This window comes from Pongo abelii, chromosome 19 (genome assembly GCF_028885655.2).
Source record: "Pongo abelii isolate AG06213 chromosome 19, NHGRI_mPonAbe1-v2.0_pri, whole genome shotgun sequence".
Classification (NCBI taxonomy): domain Eukaryota; kingdom Metazoa; phylum Chordata; class Mammalia; order Primates; family Hominidae; genus Pongo; species Pongo abelii.
This window is the reverse complement of record NC_072004.2, coordinates 43,568,646-43,583,594: the sequence shown is the minus strand read 5'-3', so window position 1 is coordinate 43,583,594 and position 14,949 is coordinate 43,568,646. Positions and strand designations below refer to the sequence as shown.

At 37.6% G+C, this 14,949-nt stretch overlaps 1 protein-coding gene across 2 annotated transcripts in view; it reads right to left on the bottom strand.

The window, feature by feature from the left end:
- Positions 1-14,949, bottom strand: part of TAOK1 (TAO kinase 1) — a 162,533-nt gene that overhangs the window by 65,608 nt on the left and 81,976 nt on the right. For both annotated transcript variants that reach the window (XM_024234836.3, XM_054536582.2), the window contains exons 4-8: positions 8,969-9,070; positions 7,034-7,079; positions 6,395-6,491; positions 4,371-4,484; positions 2,567-2,658 (exon numbers count right to left, since the gene is read on the bottom strand). In XM_024234836.3, the coding sequence (XP_024090604.1) occupies positions 2,567-2,658; positions 4,371-4,484; positions 6,395-6,491; positions 7,034-7,079; positions 8,969-9,070 (451 nt within the window). The remainder of the gene's footprint in view (positions 1-2,566; positions 2,659-4,370; positions 4,485-6,394; positions 6,492-7,033; positions 7,080-8,968; positions 9,071-14,949) is intronic.

Below are 14,949 nucleotides of genomic sequence, written 5' to 3'. Positions count from 1 at the left end.
GCACTTTGGGAGGCTGAGGTGGGTGGATCACCTGAAGTGAGGAGATGGAGACCAGCCTGGCCAACATGGTGAAAACCTATCTCTACTAAAAATAAAAAAATTAGCTGGGCATGGTGGCAGGCACCTGTAGTCCCAGCTACTTGGGAGGCTAAGGCAGGAGAATCCCTTGAACCCAGGAGGCGGAGGTTGCAGTGAGCCAAGATTGTGCCACTACACTCCAGCCTGGACAACAGAGCGAGACTCTGTCTCCCTCCCACCCCGCAAAAAAAGAAAGAAAAGAAAAAAAACGAAAATCGTTACCTCTAGACCTGTGTTATCTAAAAGGGTAGCTAACTAGCCACATGTGACTATTTAAATGCAAACGTATTTAAATAAAATTTTAGAAAATTCACTCCTTTAGCTGAAAAGCCATAGCTACAGAACACTTCCTTCACTGCAGAAAGTTTTCCTGGCCTGTGCTACTTTAGACCTTTCACCAAGAACCATAATCAGGCTTAAAATACAGTTCCTGACTTAGCACTTCAAAATATTCAAAACATTTGTAAGTAAAATGTTTAAAGTTATTACGAAAGATTACAAAAGCGAAGATACCAAATGAATGCCTAAAATTTGAAGAAATTATTTCAAATATTTCTCCCATGTAAAATTATTTAAAGGCAGTCACATCTAAAGTTGCTTTATTTTAAGTATAAAAACTTCTATTGTGAAGGAACTCTTTTATGAAGCAGAATAAAAAGAAGCTAGAAAGAAGTCATTTCACGGAAACTACAAAGTTTAGGTAGATTTTGTTCTAAGCACAACAATGAGCCAACAAATACCTTCTAATCAAATAAATCTTAAAATATATCAACGAAATCTAACAGGTCCATTAATGCAATTTCACTGTCACTGAGGGGCACATGTATGCATCAGCCAGCAATAAGAATGTAAAAGGACCCCATGGGCAAAGAGTACATTAATCAGCTTCTCTACATGTACACCCAGGCTTCTTAAGAAATTAATCAGGATCTATGGGTAGGAAAAAGAATCATAGGTAAAAGAATAGAGATTAGAGTTTAGGACACCTAAAGGTACTTTCAAATGGAAGAAACAGTTTTGCAAACTTCAAATTAAGACAAAGAAATCACAAGTATGACATGGTAATCTCCAAATCTGTTTGTTGATGTTGTTAAACTATAAAACAAACAGCAGGATGTGGAGCTTGAAGGGAGTAGTCAACAGAGGAATTCCAACAAAAGTGAAAATACTTAAAGATTACATTTTAGGAAAAAAAAACTGGACTGCAAGGTAGTCTGGTTGTAATAGAAATCCTAACTTTAATCTACTGCGTAATGATAAGCAAGATTTTACCCTCATTTTACCTCATTTTCCCTATACTTACTTTAGAAAACTACTGACAAACTCGAGTAGATAATGATTAATCAAAATTACCAATAGATTTTACTTTTAATGTATTATTTTCAACCTTAGTCACTCCTTTTAGAATGGTTTAGATGAGCGCTGTGGCTCATGCTTGAAATCCCCCCACTGTGGGAGGCTGAGGCAGGAGGATAGCTTGAGCCTAGGAGTTCAAGACCAGCCTGGGCAACATGGTGAAACCCTGTCTCTGCTAAAAATACAAAAATTAGCCTGGTGTGGTGGTGTGTGCCTGCAGTCCCAGCTATGCGGGAGACTGAGGTGGGAGGATTGCTTGATCCCAGGAAGCAGAGGTTAGAGTGAGCTGAGATTGCACCACTGTACTCCAGCCTGGGTGACAGAGCAAGACCATGTCTCAAAAATAAATAAATAAGTAAAATTTAATGCAATGCTCTCATAAGAAGATAAAAAGGAAAAGACTATTGGGCTGGTAGACCTCCACTGGGAAATCCAGAGCAAGAAGACGGCCAGCATCTTCAATTACAGTGACAGTTTATTGGCTCACATAAGTTATGATGGTCCACTGTTTTTAGCACAGTTCCATTTATGGGCAACTTAACAAAATGTGTGCTTAAAATCAAACTGCTACAGGAAATTGAGTCCAATCTCTCTCTCTCATTGTAAGACCCTACTACAGTGATCCATATACCTATGGATCATGGCCCCTGTTGAATGAAGTCGGCCTTACCGTCTTAAATATATATATATCAAACTGTTACAAAATGGTATGTAAGTATGACAGTCTGACATCTAATTTCATCCCTAATTGAAAATAAAAAAAAAAGTAGTAACTACCCCAGCTAGTTATGAATGCCTTACAGATCTTCCATAGCTGGTAAATCTGGTAATCATAAACATATTCTAGGTGTTTAACAAATACTCATTAATGTTAGGCATAGATTCCTCAAACTTAATTAAAACCACAGTGGAAAATTATTTTAGATATAATGGAACAGAGCAAATATAATATACGTAACCCTAATATAAATAAAACTTACCAAATAACCAAAGTGAAAACCTTAATAAATGTATTTCCCCCCTTATAAAGTGACATTTAAGATAAAAATCTATAATTTTTATAGATTGGTACAGAAATTGAGGTAAAACATTGATCAAAACTTAATCCATAGTAATGAAGAACAATGCTTACCAAGTTCAATACATGTTATTCCAAGAGACCACACATCTACTTTGCCATCATATTGTCCTTCATCCATGGCTAAAATTACTTCTGGGGCCATCCTAGAACAAAACGTTCATTTAAATTAAATATATTTTTAAAAAGTATACTATCCTTTGAGAATGTAACAGTTATCTACATGGAGATCACTGGTTTGAATTCTAGCCAATATATCTGGACACAAGAATTTTTATAACGGGAAATAAGTGCATTACAGGTTGTGAGGTAAATATTTAGCAATGCATATATAGTGTGAGATTTATTTATTTTTTTTTTTTTTTTTTAATTTTTTTATTTTTTTGAGATGGAGTCTCGCTCTGTCACCCAGGCTGGAGTGCAGTGGCGCGATCTCGGCTCACTGCAAGCTCCGCCTCCCGGGTTCACACCATTCTCCTGCCTCAGCCTCCCGAGCAGCTGGGACTACAGGCGCCTGCCACCACGCCTGGCTAATTTTTTGTATTTTTTAGTAGAGATGGAGTTTCACCGTGTTAGCCAGGACGGTCTCGATCTCCTGACCTGGTGATCCGCCCGCCTTGGCCTCCCAAAGTGCTGGGATTACAGGCGTGAGCCACCGCACCTGGCCTATAGTGTGAGATTTATTCTCACTATCCATCATTATCATGTAACAGCCACCCCAAAAGAAAGAGGCTCCCAAGGCAGAATTATATTCTGCATCTGCTCAAGTTTGCAGATTATAATATTTCATATCCTTTAGGCCAGTGGTTCTCAAATATTTTGGTCTCAGGATCCTATTACAAAAGTCTATTTTTTGGCCAGGCGCAGTGGTTCACACCTGTAATCCCAGCACTTTGGGAGGCTGAGGCGGACAGATCATGAGAAGCCTGAGCAACATGGTGAAACCCCATCTCTACTAAAAATACAAAAATTAGCCGGGCTACTGTCTGTAATCCCAGCTACTCAGGAGGCTGAGGCAGGAGAATCGCTTGAACCGAAGAGGCGGAGGTTGCAGTGAGCCGAGATCACACCACTGCACTCCAACCTGGGCGAGAGAGCAAGACTCCATCTCAAAAAAAAAAAAAAAAAAAAGTCTAATTTTTGCTTAAAAGATTGAATTTTACTATTGGCAACAAGTATTGTCAGTTGTTTTCCTTGAAGTTATAAGCTCATGTAATTTATTAAAGAAAATTATCTGCCACAATAACCAAGACTGAATAATCATAGTTTGTGTCTTTCTTTCAAATAAAAATGGTGCTCCATGATAAAAGTGGCTAGGGCAGCTTACAACTCAATCACACAATTATCAATCTTATGGGCATCTTATTTGTAAATGAAGCACTAATCACTAATTCATGTCTTCAATTAGTGTCCAACATTCTTTTTTAAAAATTTTAATCTTTCTTTTTTTTTTTTTTTTTTTTTTTGTGAGAGACAGGGTCTCACTCTGTCACCCAGGCTGGAGTACAGTGGCACAATCTCGGCTCACTGCAACCTCTGCCTCCTGGGTTCAAGTGATTCTCCCACTTCAGCCTCTCAAGTAGCTGGGACTACAGGCGTGCACCACCATGCCCGGCTAATTTTTGTATTTTTTGGTAGAGATGGGGTTTCACCATGTTGGCCAGGCTGGTCTCAAACTCCTGACCTCAAGTGATCTGTCTGCCTCGGCCTCCCAAAGTTCTGGGATTACAGGTGTGAGCCATTGCACCTGGCCGAGTTTAACATTCCTGACAGTACTTTACCTTACACTTCATTTGTATTTCATGTTAAACATAGACAGACACTTAAAACGGCTGCTGACTGCTTTAACTATTCTTACCAATATGGCGTTCCCACAAAGGAATTGGCAGGTGATGCCATGGAAGCAGATCCAAAGTCAGCAAGTTTCACCTGGCCTGGTTCTGTCAGAAGGATATTTCCTGCTTTGATATCTCTAGATTTAGAGAATACAGAAAATTACTTAACTTTCCCTCATTAGATTATGTTTAAAACGATAAAAATAAAACAAGAATTCATAGGATAGAGAAGGAGAAATCAAAATAATTAAGTGCTGGGGTAATCTCACAATTGGGATAATGAGAATTAATATTCAAATTAGAAAACAAAAAACTGCAGAATTCAAATAAACATATAGTAATAATTTTCTAAAAGAGAAGACAAATAGCAGTAAAAAAAAAGAAAATTAGTTCATTGGAGCATAGTTTAGATTTTAGTTTCTGTTTATTGGTAGAAACAATGGTTTTTAAAATATATTGCAATTAGCAAACAATCTCTTCATCATACGTAAGATTTCTGAGTATCCATACTTAACGTAAAAACAAAAAAGAAAATATAATAAAAAGAACCTTATTCTCCAAACTCTTTAAAAGACTTATTCAAAATAAATAAATACATAAAGATGTATTCATATCATTTCCAAACGTCAGCATAGTTTTCCTAAATATAAAATAAAAACTGAAATATATGGATAATGTAGTATCAATGATCCCAAATTTACTTTTCTGAAATAGCAAACATACTGTCTATATAAACTAAGAAAACAGGTATTTATATAATAAGACTGTCAACCTAATTAGCATTATAATATATATTTAATCATTCAAAAATTAAAATAGAAATTAAAGTGCTGAATTTCCAAGCCCTTGTTAATTCTTACTATAATGTTTTAGAGCATAACACGAAGTGAATCTATTTTTCCTCCATTTGATTTTTTTAAATGGAGAGGTATCTTAAATTTGAGAAAACCTTAGATTGAAATTCCAACTATGGCACTCACTTATTTACTAGCTTGTGGGTATCTCTCAGATCTTATCCTCATGTTAAAAAATGATAACCCATTAACTCACAATGACTCTATTATATAGTTTAAAATGTACTGCCTGGTTCATATATGTAATAAGAAAATGCTAACGTTCTTCTAAAACAGCTACAACCAATACCAGTGCCAAAAATACATTATAAAATGTTTTAACTTCAAAGTTACTGTCCGTTATCAAGGATTATCAAGGACCACAGCTCAAAAGCATAAAGAGTCTTATGCAGCTTCTGTTTTTTTTTTTGAGACAGAGTTTCACTCTGTCACCCAGGCTGTACAGTGGCACAGTGGCACAATCTCAGCTCACTGCAACCTCCGCCTCCCGGGCTCAAGCAATTCTCTTCTCTCAGCCTCACGAGTAGCTGGGATTACAGATGCCCACAACAAAGCCCAGTTAATTTTCATATTTTCAGTGGAGATGAGGTTTTACCATATTGGTTGGCCAGGCTGGTCTCAAACTCCTGACCTCAAGTGATCCACCTGCCTAGGCCTCTCAAAGTGCTGGGATTACAGGTGTGAGCCACCTCGCCTGGCCTTAAGCAGCTTTTATTCGTCCATGTCATAGAATCAATGGAATAAATATGTCATTATCAGTTACCAAGAAGACAAAAGATCTAGATTTAGTTCTAGCTCTATCTACTCAGCTTTGCAACCTTTAGGAAATTAGTCACAAATTGAGACATCAGTGATTTTACCTGTAAAATGAGAACGAAATACTGTATGATTCTCTACTGCCCATTCCAGTTTGCAAATTAAATGATTCTACAGCTAAATTTCTACCACAAATCTAGAAAGTATACATACTTTTACAAGGTCCAGCAGCACATATAGGCAAAGATAAAAATTATCCTAGTGAGATAAAGTATACAACTATGTTCATTTTAGGACATGAAAAATCTAAAAAAAATGAGCTTATATTATTTTATTTGGCTTTAACCAATAAAAACTTTAGGGTTAATAAATTCTAAAGTTGGTATATGCAACAAGCCATTTACTTATCAATATATGATAATTTCCAAAGCACTTACCTATGAATCATAGTATGAGAATGTAAGTAGGCTAATCCCTGGAGAGCACCATGTGTAATTGCTGCTATTTCCACTTCTTGTAATGGCTTTTTGTGAACTTAAAATTTATTTGAAAATAATTAATACACAGAACATTTTTGTTAAAAAAATACATATCTAATACATGGGGCAATTTTTAAAAACTGATACTTAGCAAGAAGAGATTTATTTTCCAAGATGATAAAGATTATTAAACTTTATGACTTGTATGCAGTTGTGTCAGTTAAAGTACGGTTCATAGCCAATTCTTCTCTTAGCTAATGATATTAAGTAATTATTTGGTGATATAAAAACAATAGTAACAGAGTTCTCTCTTTATTCTCACTTATCTTTGTTTTGAACAAGAGGAGCAGAATGACAGAGAATTCAGAAAAATACTTGTAAAGTCACAATGAGAGAAAAATGACTATTTTAAGCTACTGTATAACATATAATATTTAATAAGGACAGCATATACCACGCTGAGAATTTGAACAAGACTAAGAGTTCTGCTCTTTCTGGAAAGTTTTACATTATTTGGTATTAATATCATTTAAATAATGTCTAAATTATCATTTTATTCTGTGAATACTTTTTAAAAAATAATCAAAGGAAACTTACCTTCTAGTAAATCTGAAGCAGATCCTAAACAATATTCCATTACAAGCTACATGGAAAAATTATAAAAGCATTAAAATATATTATTATAAAGATTTAATATAAATTTAAGATAAAATAAGTTCACACAGTAGATCAAGAAGATAGTTTGAAGTAAAATTCTAGTCACCATTTACCTTAAAAAAATAGTTATATAGATATTATTCAGAATAATATATTTTTAAAATTTTGTAATAAAAAATAGTTATGTATTCAGTGATTTGTTAAATGCATAAAGTCAAGCCAATGATACATTAATCTTTTAATAATGCCAACATATAATCACTTCTATAAGCTGTGTATTTCATATATAATTACTAATTAAAATTATAAAGAAATACACTATTTCTTAAAAATGTACTATTCCATTACTACAAACCTATAGTAACAATATTGATCATTGTTAGAAGACAGAAAACTGTGTTCTCTAGAATTATATGTATAGTCAGCCCTTCACATCTGTGGGTTCTAGATTTGTAGATTCAACCAACTATGTATCAAAAATAATTGAAAAAGTAAAAAAATTGGCCGGGCACGGTGGCTCATGCCTATAATCCCAGCACTTTGGGAGCCCGAGGCGGGCAGATCACAAGGTTAGGAGATCGAGACCATCCTGGCTCACACGGTGAAACCCCATTTATACTAAAAATATAAAAAATTAGCCGGGTGTAGTGGTGGGTGCCTGCAGTCCCAGCTACTCAGGAGGCTGAGGCAGGAGAATGGCATGAACCTGGGAGGCGGAGCTTGCAGTGAGCCACGATTGCACCACTGCACTCCAGCCTGGGAGACAGAGCGAGACTCTGTCTCAAAAAATAAAAATAAACAAAAATTAAAAAAATTACAATATAACAATAAAAATAAAACAAAAAGCCAATACAACGTAACAACTATTTACATGGCGTTCACATTGTGGTATTATAACTAATCTACAGATGATTGAAAAAATAATAGGCGGATGTGCCCAGGTTATGTGCAGATACTCCATTTTATAGAAGGGATTTGGTATCCTGTGGGTGGGTGTCCTGGAAGCAAATCCCCCACAGATACTGAGGAAAAACTATACAAAGCTTAGGTTACAGCTGTTTCTTTGAAAGCAAACACAGAGCACCTCCTATGTGCCAGGTATTTTTTACATAGTAACCAATTTAATCCTCAGAATAATCTTATGAGGTAGGTCCTATTAGTATCCTTGTTTTATGGATGGAGAACCCTGAGAGGCAGAGAGGTTACCCATCTAATGTTACTTTTTCTTTAATCATAGCCTCAATTTTACAAGTCACCACTACCACTACCAAAACAAACTGGATAAAAATGCACCAAACACTACAAATCTAAATCTACAGTAAGTATACTAAAATGATACTTAGCTGTGGCTTATTAATTATTCAAAATAAGGGGCCATTCCTGGTAACAAAAGGGCAAAATTAATTTCTACTTCTTATAATAAAGTGCAACAATTCTCTATCTTTAGTATTATTCGACCAAGGAATTGTGATCAGCTCAAATTTCACCAGGATTCACCCAAATTTCACCAAGATCTTGCTGGTTAAATGCATTACAGTACATTTATGTCAAGAAAACATATGCTAACTTTCAACCTCAAGTAACATGATTGTTTTCACAATGTTTGAATGGTACTACTAAAATTGTCAGAGGACATTTTATCATACATACAAAGGTCAACAGAATTCTGAAAAATCTCTGCAGTAAGACTTGCAAAAGTTCTATTATCTCTTACTGCCTACAAGTTCTAGGAAATATTGCTTGTTTTCTTTCAGTATGAACTAACATTTCAGGTGTTTTTGCATGCGTTTACACAACCAGTATGAGATATTCTGAATTAATTCATTATAAACCAAAATCAGCTAAAACTGCAACAAGGGGAGAACAAATACCAACCCATGCTGTGTGTTCACGTAAATAACAGCCTTTGTATTCTATACTGTTGGGATGTTTTATTCTTTGTAGAAACTTGACTTCCTTAATAATATCCTGCCATTTCTGTGGGGAGAAAAAAGGTAAAGAATTATGAACAGGACTTTTCCTCAGAAAGTTAGATAAGAATAAAAGTAATGACTACATTTAGAAGAGTTAACAAGAACATGCAACTTTGCTTGGTTTTACTTATTTATTTGGAGGGTCTCGCTCTTTCACCCAGGCTGGAGTGCAGTGGCACGATCTCAGCTAACTGCAACCTCCATCTCATAGGCTCAAGTGATCCTCCCACCTCAGCCTCCCAAGTATTTGGGTCTACAGGCGCACACCACCATGCTCATCTAATTTTTCTATTTTTTTGTAGAGATGGGGTTTCACTGCATTGCTCAGACTGCTCTCAAACTCCTGACCTCAAGTGATTCACTAGTCTTGGCCTCCCAAAATATGGCCATTTTTAGATAAAATGTCAAAATTAAAAAGTTTAAATAAATTATATTCAGCCGGGCACAGTGGCTCATGCCTGTAATCCCAGCACTTTGGGAGGCTGAGGCGGGTGGGTCACAAGTTCAGGAGATTGAGACCATCCTGGCCAACATTGTGAAACCGTGTCTCTATTAAAAATACAAAAATTAGCTGGGCGTGGTGGTGCACACCTATAGTCTCAGGTATTCGGGAGGCTGAGGCAGGAGAATAGCTTGAACCTGGGAGGTGGAGGTTGCAGTGAGCCGAGATCGAGCCACTGCACTCCAGCCTGGTGACAGAGCGAAACTCCGTCTCAAAAATAAAATAAATAAATAAATAAATAAATAATATTAATATACAGGCATATCTCAATTTACAGCACTTTGCTTTATTGTACTTCACAGATACTTTTTTTTTTTTTAAACAAATTGAAGGTTTGTAGCAATCCTGTGTCAAAGCAAGTCTACCAGCACCATTTTTCCAATAGCATAGGCTCACTTGATGTCTTTGTGTCACCTTTTGGTAACTCTCAAAATATTTCAAACTTTTTCATCGTTACTATTATATCTGTTATGGTGATCTGTGATCAGTAATTTTTTACATTACTGTTGTAATTGTTTTGGGGAGCCATGAACTGTGCCCCATATAAGATGGTGAATTTAATCAATAAACATGTATTCTCTCAGTTCCACCAGCCAGCCATTCCCCGGTCTGTCTCCCCTTCCTTGGGCCTCCCTATTCTCTAAGACACAATAATGTTGAAATTAGGCCATCAATAACCCCACAGTGACCCCTAAGTGTTCAAGTGAACGGAATACTCACACATCTGTCACTTTAATTCAAAACTTACAAGTGATTAAGCTTAGTGAGAAAGGCATGTCAAAAGCTGAGACATGCTTTGAAGCTAGGCCTTTTGCACCAAATAGCCAAGTTGTAAATGCAAAGAAAAAGTTATTGAAGAAAATTTAAAGTGCTACTCCAGTGAATATATGAATGATAAGAAGGTAAAACAAGTTTATTGTCGATGTAAAGAAAGCTTTAATGGTCTGGATAGAAAATCAAATCAGCCACAACACTCCCGTAAAACAAAGTCTAATCTAGAGGATGGCCCTAACTCTCTTTAACTCTACAAAGGCTGAGAGAGGTGAGGAAGCTGAAGAAGAAACGTTGGAAGCTAGTAGAAGGTTGCTTCATCAGGTTTAAGGAAAGAAATGTCCGTAAAATAAAAATGCAAGGTAAGCCGGCACGGTGGCTCACTCCTATAATCAATCCCAGCACTTTGGGAGGCCAAGGCAGACAGATCACTTGAGGTCAGGAGTTCAAGACCAGCCTGGCCAACATGGTGAAACCCCATCTCCACTAAACACATGAAAATTAGCCGGGTGTGGTGGTGCGTGCCTGTAGTCCTAGCTACTAGGGAGGAAACGCAGAGGAAGGAGAATCGTTTGAACCTAGGAGGCGGAGGCTGCAGTGAGCCAAGATAGTGCCACTGCACTCTAGCCTGGGCAACAGAGAGAGACTCTGTCTCAAAAAAAAAAAAAAAAAAAAAAAGAGAAAGAAAGAAAAGTGCAAGGTGAAGCAGCAAGTACTGATGTAGAAGTTACATGCAAGTTATCCAGAAGATCTAGCCAATGTGTCATTGATGAAGGTGGCTACATTACACAACAGATTTTCTTTTTTCTTTTTTTTTTTTGAGAGTCTCACTCTGTCATCCACACTGGAGTGCAGTGGCACGATCTTGGCTAACTACAATTTGTGCCTCCTGGGTACAAGCATTCCTCCTGCCACCACACCTGACTAATTTTTCTATTTTCAGTAGAGACGGGGTTTCACCATGTTGGCCAAGCTGGTCTCGAACTCCTGGCCTCAAGTGATCCACCTACCTTGGCCTCCCAAAGTGCTGAGATTACAGGTGTGAGCCACCATGCCCGGCCAACAGATCTTCAGTGTAGATGAAATACCCTTATATTGGAAGAAGATATCATCTAGGACTTTCATGGCTACAGAACAACTATGAAATGCCTGGTTTCAAAGCTTCAAAGGACAGGCTGACTCTCTTGTTAGGGGCTAATGCAGCTTGTGATTTTAAGTTGAAGTCAATGCACATTTACCATTCCAAAACTCCTACTCTGCCTGTGCTTGTTCAATGAAACAACAAAGCCTGGATGACAGTACATCTGTTTAAGGATGGTTTCGTGAATATTTTAAGGCCACGGTTGAGATCTACTGCTCAGAAAGATTCCTTTCAAAATATTACTGGTCTTTGCCAGTGTACCTAGCCACCCAAGAACTCTGACAGAGATATAAAAGGAGATTTATGTTGTTTTCATTCCCGCTAATACACCATCCATTCTGCAGCTCATGGATCAAGGAATAATTTCGAGTTCCAAGCCTTATTATTTAAGAAAGGCTGGCAGGGCACGGTGGCTCACATCTGTAATCGCAGCACTTTGGGAGGCCGAGGCGGTGGATCACCTGAGGTCGGGAGTTCAGGACTAGCCTGACCGACATGAAGAAACCCAGTCTCTACTAAAAAAAATACAAAATGAGCCGGGCATGGTGGTGCATGACTGTAATCCCAGCTACTTGGGAGGCTGAGGCAGGAGAATCACTTGAACCCAGGGGGGCAGAGGTTGCGGTGAGCCGAGATAGTGCCATTGCACTCCAGCCTGGGCAACAAGAGCGAAACTCCATCTCAAAAAAAAAAAAAAAAAAAAAAGAAAGGCTATAGCAGCTGGGCACGGTGGTTCACGCCTGTAATCCCAACACTTTGGGAGGTGGAGGCAGGTGGATCACCTGAGGTCAGGAGTTCGAAACCAGCCTGGCCAACATGGCAAAACCCTGTCTCTACTAATAATACAAAAATCAGCCAGGCATGGGGACGCAGGCCTATAATCTCAGTTACTCGAGAGGCTGAGGCAGGAGAATCGCTTGAACCCGGGAGGCGGAGGTTGCAGTGAGCCGAGATCATGCCATTGCACTCCAGCCCGGGCGACAAGAGTGAACTCCATCTCAAAAAAAAAAAAAAAAAAAACCACAAAGGCTATAGCTGCCGTAGACAGCAATTTGTCTGATGGATATGGGCAAAGTAAATTGAGAATCTTCTGGAAATAATTCATTCTAGATGCCATTAAGAACGTTTCCGACTGATGGGGGGGCAAATTAGCAACATTATCAGGAGTTTGCAATAAGGGGATTCCAACCCTCATGGATGACTTTGAGGGGTTCAATATTTCAGTGGAGGAAATAATTGCAGATGTGGTGGAAACAGCAGGAAAACTGGAATTACACATGGAGCCTGAAGATGTGACTACACTGCTGCAATTTCATGATAAAACTTGAGTGGATGAGAAACTATTTGTAATAGATGGGCAAAGAAAGTAATTTCTGAATATTACATAAACTTAGTTGATAAAGCAGTAACAGTTACAGAGGATTGACTTCAATTTTCAAAGTTTTATCATGGGTAAAATGCTGTCAAACATCATTGCATTGCATTCTACAGAGAAATCTTTTGTGAAAGAGAAAACTGATGGGCAAACTTCACTGTTGTCAGATTTTAAGAAATTGCCACAGCCACCTTAACCTTCAGCAACCACTACCCTGATCAGGCAGAAGCCATCAACATGGAAGCAAGATTCTCAAGCAGCAAAAATAGTATGACATGCTGAAGGCTCAAATTATCATTAACATTTTTTTAGAAATAAAATATTTTAAGCCGGGCGTGGTGGCTCACGCCTGTAATCCCAGAACTTTGGGAGGCCGAGGTGGGGGAATCACGAGGTCAAGAGATCGAGACCATCCTGGCCAACATGATGAAACCCCGTCTCTACTAAAAATACAAAAAATTAGCCAGGCATGGTAGCGGGCACCTGTAGTCCCAGCTACTCGGGAGGCTGAGGCAGGAGAATCACTTGAACCCAGGAGGCGAAGGTTGCAGTGAGCCAAGATTGTGCCACTGCACTCCAGCCTGGCGACAGAGTGAGACTTCATCTCAAAAAAAAAAAAAAAAAAAAAAAGAAATAAAATATTTTAAAATTAAGGTATGTACACTGTCTTTTTTAGACAAAATGTTATTGCACACTTAATGGACTACAGTACTACAGTATAGCATGGACATATATATATATATATTTTTTTAGATGAAGTCTTGTGTTGTTGTCCAGGCTGGAGTGCAGTGGCATAATCTTGACTCACTGCAGCCTTCACCTCCTGGGTTCAAGTGATTCTCGTGCCTCTTCCTCCTGGGTTCAAGTGATTATCCTGCCGCAGCCTCCCAAGTACCTTGGAATTACAGGCACGTGCAACCACGCCTGGCTAATTTTTGTATTTTTAGTAGAGACAGGGTTTTCCACCACATTGGCCAGGCTGGTCTCAAACTCTTGACCTCAAGTGATCCGCCTGCCTTGGCCTTCCAAAGTGCTGGGATTACAGACGTGAGCCACTGTGCCAGGCCTAGACATAATTTTCATATGCACTGGGCACCAAAAAATTCATGTGACTTGCTTTATTATGATATTTGCTTAATTGTAGTGGTTAAGAACAAAACCCACAATATCCCCAAGGCATGCCTATAGTTTACAACTCAATTATATAATTTACAAAATTATTTCACTCAAGGTAGGTAAGACAAATTTGAGTTTGATGAAATTTATCATTAATGACTCATTAAAATTTTACAACCATACACCAATCATGTTGATAACTATATACCATATTCAGTGATTTTTCTTCAAAACTCCAACCTTTTTTAAAATACAGTTTTATTGATATATAATTTATATACCATAAAGTTCACCTGTTGTGTTTTTGGCTTATTTCTATTACCAAATGTTAGGGTTTGTTTTTAATTGAAATGAAGTAATTCCTCTGAGATTTAAGCTCCTAAATGCAGACTCTAAAATGCTAGTGAATAGTTATTATATATAAAAGTTCACAGAAAAAAACCAAGCAGTACAAAAATCTTTTCTTACATAGTTTACTAAGAGCCTTATTCACTAATACCTATACCTATCAGGAAATACAGACAAACCTTTGGTCTTAAGCTACTTCATGACGACCTTAAATACTTAGGCCACAGCCTAAACATAGTTACTCTTAAGAAGCAACCCGAGAACTCTAAAAATACGGATCCTTTGGTCCATACCCAGAAATTCCACAGATTTAGTAGGTGTGAGAGGAGGACTAGAAATCTGTTTTTGCTCTTTTTAATTATTTTAAGTTTTATTACTGATTTGGGCTATATTCTTAATGGCAAGGAAAGCAGTATAAATAGAATACTTTAAGAAATGTTGTATACTAGATTTAAGATCATATACCTCCTATGTTATTTCACAAGGCCTTAACAGAACACAGCAAAATATGTTCACAGTGTTTTGTGTAAAATGTGGAAGATACATTATAAAATGCTAAATCCAGAAAATCTGTTCCATGGTCTTTAAGTTTCAAATTTGAATACTCTGGAAGGCAGACTTAAAAAAATG